The following is an 18,815-nucleotide window of genomic DNA, read 5'->3' on the forward strand; positions in this document are numbered from 1 at the left end:
GTATCGTTGCACAAGAATGGACAGAAGGGGTCAAACCGAAGATGCATTTCGTCTGGCATTCTGTCTAACAGTGGCTAAAAGCATATATAAATCTCAAAAAATCCAATGCCAGAAATGGAGGAGCAGCCAAGGAATTTGGATAGATAAGAAAATTCCTGTACGACTTAAGCTATTTGTTTTGGAGTGAGTGACCACACAGACTTCACTCTTCATGACTAAAAGGCATTTGCTCCTGCCCTACGTGAAAAAACAATGCTCCTTCTGTTGGTCAAAACCTGATCTACACACCTGTGCCAGGGAGCAAACAAGTGGTACATATATGGCAGCTCCACATCACTGTCCACAACCTTCCTGAAACGAGGATCCTGTTCAGACAGATTATAGAAACCACCCAAGCTCTGCCATAACAAACCCTAACATCCCGGAGGATCATTCCCAGTTAAATCAGAACAAAGCTCTACCAAACCCAAGGCCCAGCTGGACACCGTCTGACATAAAGTGTATTTTCTCAGGTCTCTCAGCAAACACCATGAAAAGCCTAGTTTTGCTCCTAAATAGGTTCGTCTTCTTGCTTTGTACGTAGCTGATACAGTTTCATTTCAATGAAGGCAAACACTGCCTAGAGATGAAAAACAAGATGTGAAACAACTGATGTCAGTCAGTGACTAACTTGGGAGAAAATCTTTTAAGAAGTTTAAAGTGATTATCGCCTTCAACAGTGCATAGAATGAATCATTTTGGAAGCCTGAGTATCTCTTGCTCTCTTAGCTGATATTATGTTACCAGAAAATCTGTTTCCTACAGGCAGGTGACTAAGCCGATCCAGCCGTCGATCTGAATACAGATGCCATCCCTAACTGAAACTAGGGGAACGGTTCATCATTGTTACATAGTAGATAGATGCTGTCAAAACAAGCTTTCAAATCAAGTCTGGTACAGGGTTTGTTGTTTTCTTTTTTTGTTTTTGTTTTGTTTTTTTCAGAGAAGGATGTACAGATCTTGTAGAGGATCTTCTGGAGTGTGGCTTTGCCACGTCTTGGACAGACGTTTACAGTGGTTATCGCTTATAGGCACCATCATGTCATAGAAAAGCAAAAAATTTAGCTGTGAGAAACAGTGATTTAGAGTCTTATGTCAGGAGCACCCACATCCAGGAAGAGATAATTTTGTTTGGGGGAAAAAAACAAAATTAACAAAACCACACACACAAAGTTCAGGGGTTTGGTTGGTTTGGAGGGAGGGTGAGTTTTACATGCCAGCAGGCAAAAACCCCACACTAAGGGTTCTGATGCAAGAAAAAGTTTCTAAAGATAACATATTTTGTTTGCCTGTACCCCTGTACCCAGGCAAACAAAAATCAATCCTAACCCCATCAAGCTAATTCTCCAGAGCATGAGATGCAGCTATCACTGGGTTATCACAGCTAATGGTGATAAAAGAAGGAACCATGTTTTACCCTCTCTGTCCCTTTTACTTTTGGCTAGTGAAACGATAACAAGGCTATGAGCTTCACCCCAACAGACACAGCGGTTTAACAGAATCCAGTCTTGCCTGTGAACAATCATTCCAAGAAATAGTATGTTCCGGTGATCTCAAAGTGAAAGAGGTGTAACATTTAAAATCCTCTTTGAAGATGCAACACATCACTTCAGATGACATATTTAAGAACTACTCAGACACCAATGGCACGATACACATCAAGGCTCAAAAACATAAAACAAAAGACAGGTCAATATAAGGTACTTCAGGTTATTTTTAATATAGAACATCAGGAAATAGGTTATTTTTAATATAGAACATCTTCTGCATTTGAAGCACTGTGCCCCTAAAATATTGGAATGCCCCATCTGAACTGAGTATGTATAGTAGTAGATCCTGCGAGACCAGTGGAGTTGTGAGGAAGTGCAAAAAAGGTAAAAGAGAAAGTCTGAGCCTAACAGAAAGCATATTGTAAGGATTCCGTCACAGTAAACGCAATCATTTTTATTACACACCTGTACTTTTGACTTCAGTTTCTCAGCTGAATGGGTCACTTCAAATGCATCAGTTCTGTGATGTCAGTCACCACAGCAAAACGGGAAAATTTATTTTCCTGTGTTTCAGTTTGCACTTTCTGACTAGTCATAGAAAAGATCCTTTTGAGTTTACCTGGGACAGATCCTCTGAGAGAGATGTCACTCCGCAGCTTGGTTGGGCTGCTTGCAGAACAGGATTTGAAACTGGTTGTGATTCCAGTTCGGCCAGAAGCATTGGACCATGACTTGTATCTGCATCTCCAAGAATTTCTGCTGAGAGAGAAAGATAAAGAGAAAAAAATTCCTTGATGAGCTGGAGCAATAATCTCCGCATCAACTCATGTGGCAGGATGTGGAGCCTTTCAAGATTCAACAATAGGACATGCAATGTTAAAGAGAATTATTTCCTCCTTACATGGCTCATTGTATATCCCTTAAATTGTTCTTGTGGGGAAAAAAGAAATAAGAAACACACGTCTGTGGAAATTGAAAAAAATAAATCAGTTTTATCATCTGTAGATTTCTAACACGGCAAGCATTGATGATAGCTTCAAAGCTGTGTAGTTCATCATACCATTATATGCTTAATGAGCTTTATCACACGTATTGGAAAGAGATTGGAAAGGTTTCTTCACAAAAATATTCCACTGTTGTGTGAATGAAAAGAAACCTGTATATAGTCTTTTTTAAAGGGATAATTTGCTATATAATCCAGCATTTATCATGCTTTTGCAGCCTGCAAGCATGTAAAGCATCTTTATGAAAGATGTACTGACAGCTCATGAACTAACTTTAGCCTTCTGCTATCATACAGAGCCAAAGAATGAATTTTAAGCCTAATTAACTATAATTATTGCTTAATTAACTGTAATTATTGTTCTCTTTAAGACTACATGTGCCACATTTCATTTGCATGTTGGTTTTTATATCTGTGACTTTAAGCACTGAAAACAAGGATTTATAAATGAAAGACTGATCATCAAGATGCTGTTACATACCTACATAAGCAATACCTTCTCCGTCCTACAAACAGAGATCATGTTTCCATAATGCAGATAAAAACTTGTCACAAAACTGAAGATACCCATAGACACATGATCCCCAGAATTCTTACAGATATGTCTGAGTGACTCATTCTGACAGAGAAATTGAGTATCTGCTGCAAAGTTATAAGTACAGAGATATACACCTTGAAATATAAGAACTTTTACACCCATTAGTGTAACAATTATTTAATTTTATCCCTAAAAATAATTCTGTAATAAAATGATGGACCTGCATTGTAATTGTTGTGGCTATCAGGAAATAGCACTTCGTCCTGACTTGCAACAGACTGAAGGACATGCAATCTCACATACCAGTGGAGGGATACAACAGATTTGGAAGAAAAGTGGAAACAATCACAGATCATTCCTTCCCCCCTTCCACCTCCCCCCAAGAACAGATTGTTTCCTCTTCAGTGTTGACTTGGCTATCAAAAGGACTTGGAAACAAGATTTTGTGTTCCTCCCTGATATCAAAACACTCTTGTCTTGAAAGTAGATCCTAGCTGTTATACAATGTTGTTTCCTTAGCAATGTCAGTGAATACTGTGCTGTGTGTTCAGAGGTGGGGAGGGAGGGAAGCTAATTTAAAAATCATCAGAATGCAACAAAACTCAGTCTGGGATTAGTACAGATTATGTAAAAGCACAGGGCATTCCCCTATGGTAGTGTGTTCAGGTCCCTTGCCTCCTTTAAAAAAATACGACAACAGAAACAATACTACAAGATTTAGAGAGATGAACATAAAAAGTTACTAGAGAAACACACTGCTTCTAGATTACCATCACACACAGGAGCTGCTTTTGAAAAGTGTTAGACATTTACAGGACAGACAAAGGGCATCCTAAATGAAATTAAATAGATTTAAAAAATAGAGAGAGAGGAGATACAAACATGTTATGCCCGATACAGCTATGGACAGTCTGGGTAAGAAAGAAATATCCCTTAGTAGACAGGTCCTCCCATTAATTTGCATCTTCTAACTCTCTATATGGTCCTGAGCACTATCAGGGACTTAGAGCAGATTGATCTAGATCACTAATTTCTTCCACATCACAGTGTTCTTAATGCTGACTGTACTCTAACAACACAGTGTTAAACAAGTGACTTGGAGAAAGGGATAGTAGCATTACCTAATCCTTTGCCAGGAAGCCTAACGTAACAAATCTCCAAACAACATTCAACAAACTACTCTCAAGTAAAAGTTTGATAATATGTAATGTACCAGAATATATTTTCAAGGCTGACAGTGGTGTAGCTGGGCCAAAACGTTAGGTAACAGCTACCTTAAAAAGCCTACTCTCTGTATAACCAGTTCAAATGTGAATCAGTTCAAAACTAAACAAATACTCCTATTTCTCTGAGATAATTTTTGCCACACGTTGAACACATCCAATTTCAATCCACTTCCTACTGGTCAAGGGCTGATAATGTGAGATATGCTTCTCTTGTCAAATTCATAAATGTGAAAATTAAAAGGACAGAAAAACAGCTGTTTGATCACTTTAGTTTACACAACTTCTGATGATTCAGTGCAACCACACTGGTGTTGTAACAGCTTAATAATTATTTCAGTTTAGCTTAATCATATTTAAAACCACACTCAACAAAACTAAGAGTTTCTACGAGCTTGCAGCAGTTTAATTAAGCAAGTATAGAAGTACATTTTCAGATAACAATAGAGAAACTGGGATAAAAAGATAAGGGAGAGGAAGGATGGGCCAGTGGTTACAGCACTAGTTTCAACTGAAAAGAAATAAGTTAAATACCCTGCTTTACCACAGCAGCATATTCCTACACTACTTTGTACAAGCCACTATGTGTGCGCCTCAGCTACCCATTTGGGAAAAAAAGAATTTCCATATTGTTACAGGAATATATGAAGCTAAAATATATTACCCATTATGAGACACTGCAGTATCACCTTGATGGAGTGATAAAAACAATGAGGAGGAGTGTTGTGTAAGGGGACAGAGAGAAGTAGCTTGAACTGCTGGTGTTAATACCTGTCCTATGGAAACCGACTTCAAGAATGGTCAAACTAAGTGTTTTTGAGAACTGAATTTGACTAAAAGAATAAAATACATACTTTACAATCAGTTTTTCTATAGGCAAGTGGCACAATTGGTACTTGGCACGATTTTTGTTCAAACTGTAGAATATTACAGACAAAGAAGAGTGAAGACACAGCTTGAATTAAATCCAGTTCTCAGAATAGGAATACTAATCATTTCATTGCAGCAATTGCCCGTAAATATTTAATACTGGATTTCGAACGTAATCTCTGAAATTATTTTAGATATTGTTATAGAAAAAACTCAGAATCCACATAAACATCACAGAGAAGAAGTTAACACTCTAATTGTACCTCCAATTTGGGCAAGCTGCCCTGGCGATGGAGAACGGAAACCCTGGCGTGGTCTGTTCTCAGAAGTCCGAGCAGTTGGATGGTCCATAGAAACTGAATGTCCCATTAGGATTCTCTCTGCTGCTCTGGTCAGCCTCGGTCTTTGACCTTCACTGAGCTCCCCAACACTATCATCAGAATCCTACATAGAACAGCAACATCAGAACAGCAGGTATAAAAAACCCCAATGTATTTCTTCCAAAACCAGGCATTGTTATCTAATTACATTAACCCTTACAGCATACATAAACTTAAGTCTATACTATTAGCATTGAATAAAGAAAATTGAAACTGAAGAGATATCATCTAACTGGGTTTGAAAGCAAGATCTACATTTATCAGTGCTGGACAGAAAAGAATCACTTACAGCCAAAGAATATCACTTATTTTGTTAGTGGTATCCCAACATGATCAGATCCTAAGTTATATTTTTAGCATGAAGTCTTTAATGTTACACATATGGCCACTGTTGACTGCCTGACCCTGCAACACTGGAAGCATCTAAAAAGCTATTGACTCTCTGTTGTATAGCATGTCAGATAAAAAGCTCAATTTTTAAGTAGATTTGGATGGCACTTAAAATAGGGATGGTTCTCTGGATTCTGACTTTCACAGCTGCAGAGAAAAAACAGCTTGCTTCTATATGCGGGAAAACAGGTCGAATACACATACACACATGTGCACATGTATCATTCCAAGGCAATACTAGTAACATCTAGGAGAATATTCTTTCTCTTATAAATGAGAAGGTATGCTTGCACACACCTTGCCAGAATCTGGTGGAGGGGGAGTTTATTAGTGTCTTTTATGGACAGACTGAGCGGTCCGTGACTATGGGAAAGGGAAAAAGCAAATGAGAGATGCATTTGTAACTGGCAGTGCTGATGAGAAAATGTCACTACAGTCAGACTCAGCGCTGACACTGTAGAAAGCTTTTCACTAAGTCCATCTACCAGAGCTCATTAAGTAAAATAAAGACAGACAAAGGAACAGTTAAGGACGTGAGTAAAATTAGTAATTATTTAGACTAAACTGACCAAGCCAGAAGGAAGAAACTGCATATGCATCAATAAAATCACAAAAAGCAAGATCTGCCATAAAGGTGTCCATGAACCCTATTGCAGTATTCACAGCTCACGTCCTTTAAACGCTCCTCCAGCTATGTCAGTTAGAATAGATGCCCAGTTCAAACTACTATTTTCCGCATAGAAAATACTTAGATGTGTGACAAAAAATTACTTTTGTCCTTTGTGATGCAGATAGTTATATTTTTCTGTTAGTCTGTTTTTTCTGCCAACTGAATATGAATATTTTGAGCTTTTGTTCCAAGATCAGTATCAACAGCAAGTGCAAAAGTGCATGTAAACATTTGCTGAGTTATTCTTCATACCTCCCTAAAACACTCCTATGGCTGTTAAGTGCAATGAACTTGTATTGCTAAACATACCACCTATATTGCTGAAGTGACAGAAAACCTCCCTGGTGTTCAAAATGACAGGACAAATCTGATACACTGGAACAGTCACATACACACCTTGAAAACTAGGTACGTCTGATACTACGTACAGCTAACTTGTTTATAACAACGCTTAACCTTCAGTGTTTTTAAAAAGTTTTACACCAGAACATAGCCAACAGAAGTGGGATCACTTCCAGCACGGAATGAAGTGTATGAACCTGTTCTATAGCCAACAGGAAGGATAAGCTTGAAATACTTCATCTACTTTTGAGTAAGAAAGTATCACTTTAAAACTACTGTATTGGAAGGAAAAGGACTGTAAGTTACCTCCAAATGGTACATTCCTTCTTGTGCAGCAAGAGGTGCTTGATTTAATTTGGCTAAGAGAGTCAGGACAGGATCCCTGTGATAGCCTTTATCTGGTCTTCTCACCACTTGCCCTTCACTGGGAGGATCATAATCCTAAAACAGAGAAACAAAATCCACATAATACATGATCCAAAACTGGTTTTTTTGTAGGAACTTGAATCATTCTTACTTTAGTTCACAATTAAGCTTTTTTCTTTTATAGTAAGTTGTTACAGTTTCCACACTGAGAACTTGTGTCATGAAAATCCAGGCATTTAAAAATAAGCAAACTGACGACATACTGCTTTTCTCCTTTTACCCACAGACACGCAGAGTGTTTATTTGATACGTAAGACTGCAATACTTAGAGAAGAACAAGATCCTTTAGGCCTCCAAAGTTCAGGGAAACAGTTAAATCATCACACATACTGGTTGCTAGCAACGATCTGACTGCAAAGCTGCTCTCACCAGCACGGACTTCGCTTCCTCAACCAGAGAGCCTAGTTTGAGGATGGAGGACTATTGGAAGGAGTTACGATCCAGCTGACAAAGAGAGGGAAGAACATCTTAGCAAGCAAGCTTTGTAACCTGATGAAGAGAACTTCAATTTAGGTTGACCTGATAACAGAGTCTTAAGCCCAGAGTCTAAGAGAGGAAGTGTGGCAGACAGAGGAGGCATCTAAAGGGAAGCCCACAAAAGGAACTTTCACAATCTTGATCAAGAGGGAGGGCATTCTCCTCAGGTGCCTATACACTCACATGGCAAAGTCTGGACAACAGACAGAAAGATCTGCAAGTTCAGGGCACAGTCTCACGACTATGACATGAATGAAATCATGGATATTAGATGGGAAAATACGCACTGGTGAAGTATGGCCATGTATGGGTAGAAATGTTTAGGAAGGATAGGCAGGGAGAAGAAAAGTGGACTCCTACTCTAGGACATTTAAACTTTGCATTATTGAGGTTGGAAGGGACCTCTGGAGATTGTCTAGCCCAACCCAACTGCTCAAGGCAGCACCTCTTCCAGTGTTTGGCCACCCCCACAGTAAAAACATTTCCTGTTTAAAAGGAATTTCCTAAACTTCAATTTGTGTCCACTGCCTCCTGTCTTTCACTGGGTACCACTCAGAATAGTCTGGCTCTGTCTTCCGTACTTCTTTCCACCAGGTATTTATACACATTGGTAAGATCCCCCCACAGCTTTCTCTTCTCCAGGCTAAACGATCCAAGCTCTCTCAGTATGACAGATGCATCAATCCCTTAATCATTTTTGTAGTCCTTTGCTGGACTCACTCCACTAAAACCTTCGTTCTTGTACTGGATAGCCCATAACTGGACACAATACTCCAAATGCTATCTCACCAGTACTGATTAAAGGGGAAGGACCACCTCCCTTGACCTGCTGGCAATGCTCTTCCCAATGCAGCAAAGGATGACGGTGGCCTTCTTTGCCACAAGGGCATATTGCTGGTCCATGTTCAACTTGTCCACCAGGATCCCCAGGTTCTTTTCTGCAATGCTGCTTTCCAGCTGGTCAGCCCCCGGCATGTACTAGTGCATGGAGTTGTTCCTCCTTGGGTGCAGGACATAGCATTTACCCTTGTTGAACTTAAGATTCCTGTCAGCCCATTTCTCCAGCCCAGTGAGGTCCCTCTGAATGGTGGCACAACCCTCTGGTGTATGAATCAGTTCTGTATCATCTGCAAACTTGCTGATGATGCAGTCTGTCCCATCATCTAGGTCATTACTGAATATGTTAAACAACACTGGCGCTAGTATTGACCCCTGGCATACACCACTAGTGACTGGTCTCCAGTTGGACTTTGTGCCACCAACCACAACCCTGTCAGCCCAGTAGCTCAGCCACTTTTCAATCCCAGGTCAAATCATTCCTTGAATTCACAGACCTCCATGTGCCTATTGATGGTCTGAGTCAGGATGAGAGGGGAAAGGAACACTGGGGATGTTGTGGGCAGGGTCTGCTTCAGAGCACCTGACCAACAGAAAGCAAGAGGAGGCTTTCTACAATACATTAACAGGGGCCTGATGATTGCAGGTCTTCATCCTCATGGCAGATTTCAACTATCTGGACATCTTCCAGAAGAGCCATACAGCATTGCAGAGGCAGCCCAGGAAGATTTCAGAAATCCCTCTGGAGGTCCCTTCCAACCAATACTATTACAATTTCACTATCAATTTTTTTATTCTTTCATAAAGAAAACAGTTTGGTTTAAGCACAGTATTACTCTACCTGACACTATCGTTTATATGACAGCTATGTCCTACCAAGAGGCATTACACAAAGTCAGAGAGGGAAAGTCCAGGCATTTGAGGAAAAGTGTTAAAAGAGAAAGGGAATGGAGAATACCTTGACTTGGGAGACTTCCAGGACAATGGACTAAAGTAGATGTCAGATAAAAAACTATACTGAAGTTCTAAGCAGCTTTAACTAGCTCCAGCCTCAGCTAACCTACTTCAATAATTTAAGCACACAAGCAATTAAAAGATGGCTCAAAGCTGAAACAGCTCAGAGCATAACAATGTTCTAATCTGTTTAAGATGTCTTAAAACTAAAAACAATAAAGAGATGAAAATGCATATTAGCTATCTCTGACCTACAGAAGTATATAAATCATTCAACTTTTTTTTAATATAAATTAGTTTGTATAATGTGCTCTTTTTCTTTGGAGCTCTGAAATTCTAACATTCTTTGTAAGTGTACAGTTTAAAAGCATAAATTTAAAAAGTTTATAAGTTAAAATGCTTAAAGCACATCCAATTTTTCAAGATGCTCAAGGTAGAATACCACACTAACTCCATATCCTTGTGAAGTATTTCCTTACCATTTCGTTGGCATCTCGTAAAGTACTTGTTAAGCTCTCAGCGAGGTTTGGAAGTGACAGTCCTCCTTCTGCTAATGCTGAAAAATATTTTAAGTTACAAATACTAAAAAACATGCAAGTTATATGAAAGAAAGCCAAGGCCACATTCTTTAATAATTGCAACACAGTGCTTTAGTAAAGTTGGAAATTCCTACTACCGGATGTGTATTATAAAGACATATTTTCAGCTTCCAAGAAAATCGCTCTTATCCTTTGCTTTCAACAAAAACTTCATACGACATGGTACTTGTGCAAGACAGTCCCAATGATATTATGACAAAAGAGCAGATTTAATCTTTTTTCATTAGTAAGCAGAAGCATTTTGCTCAGAAACAAGAAAAAGAGCAATAAGGTCTCTTAAATCCAAAACCATGCACAGAAAGTTAGAGACCAGGTTAATGCTTGCAATTTTATCAGAAAATATATGAAATGTAACTTCAGTAGACTGGAATAGAATTTTATAAAGAAAAACAAATTAATCCAAATTCTGATTTCCACTAATTTGTCTAGTTAGTTACCTCTTGCAGCCAGCATCTGTCCATAGCTGAAGAGTACCTCCCCTTCTGAGATGGGTCTGTCTGCAGTTTCTGTTTCTGTTTCTGTGAGGGTAAGGCTGCTCTCCTGCGTGGACTGCCCAGAACTAACTGTAGGCACAGGGGATGGAACCTGTGGATTGCAAGGAAGCGATTCGAAGGGCCTTGCTGACGACTGCTGAGATGGTAAAATCAAGGCCTCTGGCTCCTCATCATTAGCCACTGACATCTCACTAAAATGTAAGAATATGCATTGTGAATACAACAAAATGCATTGAACAACATAGACTAAAGTCTTAAATGAATACTGAAAAGAAATTAATTTGCAAGTATTTTTTCAAATGAAAGAGCACAGCATTTTACAGGACAGTCCAAGAATCAACACGGTTAAATTAACATTATTAATGAATTTCTGGTTATAACTAAAAATTACCTCGTGTATTCCCACTGAGGTAATAGAAAAAATAAAACGCTAATAATACAATATTTCATTGTCGCTACATTTATTACTGGCAGGGGTAACAATACCAGTTTACTAAGTACAATGTTCAAGAGGACAATGAATAAGGACCAATAAATTCTGACAAAGGTCCTGATTTCCCATTTTTCTCCAAAATATAAGTCAAGCAATTCAAAAAAAGAATCCTGGCTTATCTCAATGCCTCCTTATAGACACATTAATAATTTCTCTACTGACTTTTTGAGGATATATGTAGAAATAATATATTCATTTTTTTTAAGAAATGAGAAAAACGTGCAGCCTGTTCAACTCACACAGCCTTGGGACGGACTGGTTCTTCAGTTAAAGGACTGGGTTTCTCTTCTTCCAGAGGAAGTTCTGCATCATCCCATGGGTTTGGAGGCTTTGGACTTTCCATTTTTGCAGCTTCGGAGACCCATTCTGAGGCAGGAGGGCTTGGTGTGGTTGTTTTAGGAGGCGTATTGACAGGGGTAACCACAGGTGTGCCAACACGACTAGTGGCAGCTGGAATCTCAACTCCTGCGTGTGCGAAGCCAAATTTCAGATCAGAAAGGAAAGCAGGAAGTAAATCTCAGACAGAGAGTTAGTTAGTTCCACTAAGCCCTTGTAATGCTTGTGACACCTTTTGATAGTTATGGAGACAAGACTAGATTAAGACGAGTTTCTTTTAAGTACAGCGTTGGCATCTGAAGGAGCTAGAATAAAACCTCAGTTGCTTATTTCCCTTAATAAGGGAGACTGCTCTGCATTTTAAAAACTAAGCTGCTTTACTTGGAGAGTGTAAATTTGGTTTAATTAACATTAGAAACACAGGAAGGAGCAAAAGACAGCTGTTTTTCTGATGTGAAAAAGTGTGGAGGGGCTGGGCGGGGTAGAAATCACACAGACCATAAAAATGTGCATTAAGTTTGAAAACAGAACTGTTATCAAATAGAAGATGTTTGCTTTTTATATGAATTAGCCCATAATTTTTGTACTACATGAGTTCCCACTTGAATTATAGCCTCGAGAATATTTATCCTGAGAGATAACGTGACTTTGAAGAAGAAAATTAAAGGCAGTAGATTAAAGCATATTTGCTACTTCTAAACTTCAATTATTATTTTCACTACCTGTTTCTTTAATTTTTTCATGTTCGCGAACATCCCCACTCATTTCTGTAAGAGATAGGGAAGACTCTGGAGTTTTGACCGGAGGCAATTCTTTTTCTGAAGGTGGTGTTTGTGGTGGTGTGGCCTGGGGTGTTGGCAATGGAGTAGGCACAAGAGGCTCCTGAGGGGAAAAAAAACGTAACCACAGTTATTATCTCAATGCAAAATTCCTATCTCCCAAGTATCCCCGGAGTTAGTTAAGGAAGAGAGAGAAAGGCAGTTTATCACAGAACAGGAACAGTTGTTGCTTAGATACGTGCTTCATGGATCTAACTCCTCCCTCTAAACATAGAGTTGCACCAGGCTAAATGGTATGCCTGGACAAAATATATTTAAAAACAGTAAATTACGCATTAGAATTATTACATTTGGAAATCATTATGTATAGAATAGAATAATTTCACTTGGAAGAGACCTACAACGATCACCTAGTCCAACTGCCTGACCCATTCAGGGCTGACCGAAAGTTAAAGCATGGTATTAAGGGCATTGGCCAAATGCCTCTTAAACACTGACAGGCTTGGGGCATCGACCACCTCTCTAGGAAGCCTGTTCCAGTGTTTGACCACCCTCTTGGTAAAGAAATGCTTCCTAATGTCCAGTGTAAACATGAATTATATCATTATGTGAATTTTAATAAAGCATTTGATACAATGTTAAGCAAGAAAATGTTTCATGACATGGGTAAAATTGAGTCAGTATGATAATTTTATGGTAAGAGAGTCAGCTAAAGAGAAGATTACAAACAAAGCGATAGCCAAGACAGTAAAGCACTGAAATAAGCACACAGTTGTGATGTTCCTCAAAAAATGACAGCGATGGAGATAAATCTGACAAGCAAGTATGATGGTTGTCATTCAGCCTGCTATGGAGGAATATGATGGACCTTTCCAGGTGTTTTCCAGCCCTATTCTCTGACATTTATAAGGAAAACAAGATGATGGGGCTAAAGGAAGGCTTCTAGGCTAGTTTCTGAAGAATAAATCCTCAGACTGATAATTTTTATTAATAACTCTTAGAGGAAGTGGCACACGCTAACACATTTGGCACATACAACTGCGTGACATCATGAACAGCAAGGAACTCAGTAACTGGGCAGCTGAAGTTCTAGATAGGAAACTTCACAGTAAGAAGGGGTAGATCAAGAACGCATAAACTACATATTCAAGAACTTCTGCTATATGCTGAGCAGAAAAGGAAAAAGGAGAAGAAAAAAATGTACCAAGTTATCCAAAGGATAACTAATAGCCACAAATGTGCAAAGACTTTTAAAAAACCCAGTTGGCTACCTGAGATTCCAATAAAGGCTGGAGAGTGTCACTACTATTGCACAAGACACTGAGGAAGCCCCATTTACATACTACATTATTATTAAAAATGTGTATTAGCATATTAGTGTTACCTGTGGCCAAGACCAATCTAAACTGGAAAACATAAAAGCGCTGCCCATCAGTAAGAGTCGAAAAATGGTATGCGTAGGTATGATTGCTTTATTTAGCCTAATCAAAAAAAAGTCCGAAAAGGACAAAACTAATCTCTAGAAGTGCGCAAACGAATATATATAGTAAGGAGAAAACAACCATTTCAGCCTAAGGACATTTCAGTTTCAGTTGGTACAGAAACAAGAAGGCTTAAGAGGGCCATTAGTAAATGTAGAATGGTTATCAGAAGAGGTTTCCAAGTATCAGAAGAACAAGCTACAAAGAACAGTCCTCTTTAACATCATACCCTCCTTAATCTGTAATGGAGCGGGGAAGAGCTCTTTAGATGCAGGATGGCGGTATTTAAGCCCACAGCAGTGAAATGATTACTTTTGACTATAGAATAATCTGTTGGTCACTTACAGCAGGCACTAGCTGGTAGTTCAGTCTATGTGCACTGTAGCAAAATAGAATAGTTGACCTCACTTTCAAGAAAGTTTTGCATAGTTAGATTTCTAAGCGCAACCGTTTCCACATTCATCCCAAAGACATTATACAACACCAGATTGTAGCACAGCCATGTTGTTATCAAAATAAGAGCCAGCTGTCATTTGATTATCAAAGGGAACAGAGAAAATTATCCCGTATTACAGGAAGTTCTACTAATCATTTAAGCATTTACTGAAAACCAGTGCATTCAAAACTTAGAAAGAATTAATACTCATTTTTACAGATATTAAAGAATGGCTGCAAGCCCATAAGACAAAAAATAATATCATTTCTTCACAAGAAAGCAGCATAGCTATTTTTGTTGAAATTAACACGAGCTATCTTTTGACAACATGAAATTAAGCACCAGGTCTTTCCCTTAGAAATCAGTTTTGTCTCAGCCTTAAAGTAAATAAATAAATACAGCATGTTGCATGCAGCACAAAGGAATTTTTTTTTTTCTTTTCAATTTTTTTTTTTTTAAGTGAAATAGGTTTAATCTTGTTGCTTGCTGGGGTATAATAAGGAATAATCAAAAAATGCAAATCATGCACATTCAGTTCATCAGTCTTTTTCTGTCATCTTTGTCTTGCACATAGTTGAACCATCATGCCACGAAGAAATTATCCCTTAGAACTCCAGTAGGAAAGCTTAAATGAAATGGACTCTTACCATCATAATTGTTGTACTTGGAAGAACATTTATAGTAGGAACTGCTTTCTGAGCCTGCTTGTTACCCAGCATGGTTGCAATTGTCTCGCTGAGAGCTTCATTTACGAAATGACTTATCATTTCTGAGTCCACAGGCACGCCAGCATTGATAAAGAGTTGAAACCCTCCACCACCTGCAACTTCAACTGAAAAAAGAAGAAACACAAAGCACACATCCAGGTCTTACCTCTCAAAATGCACGTAGTGTACTGCTGCCACTCATTTTATTTTCCATGAACTTTTAAACATTTCTTTGCAAAAAGTGATTTTTTTATTTTACAGGTAAAGAAACGACAGTAGAGAAGCAATTCAGAATCATAAAAGAAGGCAGCAGCGAAGGGCAGTGACATCACAGGAGAAATGCATTTGTCTCCCATTCTCACACATTTATAAGGGAGATAATTTTTGACATACCTATTAACAGAAGAAAGGCAAACAAACATTACAGGCTTAGCAAAATGCCAGATCTGATTTAGATGGCCAATAACAGAAGTTGCTTTGTACAGTGGTATCTTTTATGTGTTCTTTTTCTTTTAATAGATAATTTATTTCCATGGCCTTACAATGCTTGCTCTGTCTCAACATAAATTAAAGCATCCACTTTTGCATTTTATACTTTCACTGGTTCAGCATTATCCACTCTTAGGCTCAGGCAGCAGTACCTACACAGTTTGTTAAAATGAGCCAAAAATTGATATAATCTATCTGCTGAGAACAACAACTCCTACTTACCAATGTCAGGCGTTACAGTCTCACTGTCTTCACTCCCTGAGGTGCTAACACTGGGCACTGTTTCTTTCTGAACTGGGTACATCCCACTGATAATTTTTGCCATTATTTCTTGTTCCACCCTAGCAGAATAAAACCCATTTAACTATCAGCAAATACCAAGACACCTAAAAGTATACAAAAGAGCATTCTTGACATAAAATGCAAGGCAGCTCAAAGGAAAGAGGGGAAGGGAAGGGAAGGGAAGGGAAGGGAAGGGAAGGGAAGGGAAGGTATTCTTATGGAGTCATTCCTTCTTCCACATATATTCTCTCGCCACTTTGTTATATTGCAACTCACCAATTTATCAACCTGTTTTCTATAGTTTCTCTCCTTTGAATCAGTTCATCCAAAACATCAGAAGACTGCTGAGGAGCAGAAGCCACTGGAGGAAACAAAGGACCATTGTATTTTGGCGAGGCAACTTTGAACTGTCCATTAAGCTCCAGAAGAGGCTCAAAGAATTCTGGAATTTCATCCCCCTCCTCTTCCTGAAAATAATAAATAAGTAGTAAATTAAGTTATGGTGCATTTCTGGAAGGCAATGTCATCAAGGTAACCGACAGATTTTTTTCTTTGAGAAACATTTGTAGACTTGTCACAGCACACAGACCACATTCTCCCTTCTTAGTATGTTGCAGTTAATTGGTACAATTCTAAACTTAGCAAATCATAAATCTGTATAAGTATAAGGCTATAAGAACTGCTAAGTAAAACGTGATTTGGCTCGTATTTCCTGCCTCTGCTGCACAGGGCAGGGAGCCAATGGTAATGCTAATCCTTGAGGAACTTACTTGTGACATAAGTCAGGTTTCTTTAATACATGCTCCAGAAATGCTCCTCCTTTAAACAAAAAAGTTTAGGAAACTTTCTACAGTCACTTGTTGGGTTAGTTTTTTTGGTTTGGTTTTTGTTTGTTTGTTTGGGGGTGGGTTTTTTTAGAAATTAAACTTTTACTTTGAAGTCTCCTGTCTGAAAAGATACATTCCCAAAAGTTAACGAGCACGCAGTCAGTCAAAACTCTAATAAAGTTGCCAGCACTGAACACTAGACATTAATAGTTTACACATATGTTACATGTATGCCTACACTTTCACTAACTTCAGCTGCTGAAAGTTCAAAGGTATTTCTGGGTAATCAATTCATAAGATCCTCACAGACACTTTGAATTTAACCTTAATGTGCTAATTCTAAAAGTTATGGAAGTTACTGAGTGTGTGTTACAATGTTGGACTGTTTCCAAAGATGCCACCCTGCTTTTCCCCCCTGAGCACATACAAAGCATTAAGTCCCCAAAAGCAGTCACCAACCCATCATATCATAATGTAACACTTCAGAAATGTCTCCTGATGGATGAGAACCTGCATCCTTCACTCATAATATTAAAAACAAATGTCTCTAATAGTAATATGATTCTCTAGGAAGAAAATTTGGCATGCCAGAAAGAGATGAAGAGCTGAGCCCTAAATTACCAGTGAGAAGTATGTGATGCTGCGTAAAAGAGCTCACTGTAAACCTACATTTATTAAGATTAATCTCCAACACAGTGAAAGGAGAAAAAAGTCTTCTTTTCCGTTATATAAATTAAATTTACTTTTAACCCGTAAAATAAAAAAAAACACTATATATTTTCTATGAATAAAAGAAAAAAAATCACTAAACCCAGAAAAAAGAAAGAAGGAAAAAAAAAGACAGTAACATTTTCCTGTCTCCTTCCCCAACCCAGCATTAATACTTCCCTCCTACCTTAATATACTTTAAAACTGGAAAGTCAGATAGGTCCACGATGGGTATTACAACAAAGAGCTATTGGGGAGCGGGATCTTTCTGGATCTTTAAATAGTAATAATTCTTCAAAGAAAAGCTGTAACTTACAAAGCAGGCAAAACAGAGTATGTATATTTGGGTGACAAAGATAGATCTCTCAACCATTCTAGGCATAGAAATAAGGCAATAAAGTTAAACTCAGAATGGCACTGGATGCCTTGCAAGCTGATAAGCAGTTCATTCTGTTAGGATATAGGTATTCATAACCATAATTCATTCTGACAGCAAATGTAAAGATGTCTTTGTCCAGTGTTTCATTATGCATTTTCTTCTGACTGTATTACTCCATAAATTTTCTTTGATGTTGCCTATTTAATATAATCTTTTCTGAAAGTATGCAAAATACAAACATCTGGATTAAATAAACCAAGTACGTACAATAAATCTTACATATATTTAGTAACTTCTGACAAACTTTTGCAGTTCTCCTGCATTTCTAAACTATGTGCAAAAGTATTTTATATTTAATAGTGCACAAATCCAAAAGAAAACTATATTCCTTTTGGGGTGATATATTATGTCTGCTGAAATAAAAAAATAATATAATAGTCAGTATTTAATTATACAGATTGAACTTGCACATATATCACCTTGTAGACCAATCCTGAATAATCTGCACTTACGTCTGCATTTTACCTCCCTGGAGACTGTTGAAAATATCTATCATGACTCCCAATCAAAATACGGCATAAATCAGAAAGTCTTTCAGATATGATTGGCATATTAATCACTGTACTTTATAATAAAGTATCAAGCCAAAATTCTATTTCCCAAATTACATTCAGATAATTAAAAAAATGTTTGAAATGATTTGGTGGTATAGATTAATTTTGTTCCATTACCAAACATGTATTTGCACAGTCTTTTATTAAAGCCATCCGAAACTTAGTCATGGATTTCTTCTTGACAGATTTCTAAAGCAATTTTCACAAGCAAGGTCAGGCTGCGTTGCAGGTGCCACCTGTGATCTTTTGTCTGAAGAGTTATACATGTAAAAAAATCACTGCCCCAAAGAGCATCCACAGGAAACCAGGGTTGAGGAAAATACGTTTACTCTGATCTCTGCAGGTTATGTATTTTGCAGTGGCGTTCAAAATGGAAGCAAAAATTCTGAGAAACAAGTCCCCACCGTGCAATTAGGACATGTTCAGAGAGAGCAAAAAGCGTCTCTAATTTTAAATCCTAGTAAGCTTGCTAAAGGTACTGCAGGATGTGGCTGCTCATAAGAGTCGGAGAGTAGACTCAATAAATCTGAGAGTCCATTCTGGGCTCTTGTT

At 38.2% G+C, this 18,815-nt stretch overlaps 1 protein-coding gene across 1 annotated transcript in view; it reads right to left on the bottom strand.

Annotated features, from left to right (window-relative positions):
- Nucleotides 1-18,815, bottom strand: part of KIAA0586 (KIAA0586 ortholog) — a 76,192-nt gene that overhangs the window by 27,699 nt on the left and 29,678 nt on the right. Inside the window, exons 20-29 of the mRNA XM_009289824.2 lie at nt 16,012-16,202; nt 15,676-15,794; nt 14,905-15,089; nt 12,284-12,443; nt 11,465-11,690; nt 10,676-10,923; nt 10,119-10,195; nt 7,252-7,386; nt 5,427-5,607; nt 2,149-2,288 (exon numbers count right to left, since the gene is read on the bottom strand). Coding sequence (XP_009288099.1) covers nt 2,149-2,288; nt 5,427-5,607; nt 7,252-7,386; nt 10,119-10,195; nt 10,676-10,923; nt 11,465-11,690; nt 12,284-12,443; nt 14,905-15,089; nt 15,676-15,794; nt 16,012-16,202 — 1,662 coding nt within the window. The remainder of the gene's footprint in view (nt 1-2,148; nt 2,289-5,426; nt 5,608-7,251; nt 7,387-10,118; nt 10,196-10,675; nt 10,924-11,464; nt 11,691-12,283; nt 12,444-14,904; nt 15,090-15,675; nt 15,795-16,011; nt 16,203-18,815) is intronic.

This window comes from Aptenodytes forsteri, unplaced genomic scaffold (assembly GCF_000699145.1).
Source record: "Aptenodytes forsteri isolate BGI_AS27 unplaced genomic scaffold, ASM69914v1 Scaffold76, whole genome shotgun sequence".
Lineage (NCBI taxonomy): Eukaryota > Metazoa > Chordata > Aves > Sphenisciformes > Spheniscidae > Aptenodytes > Aptenodytes forsteri.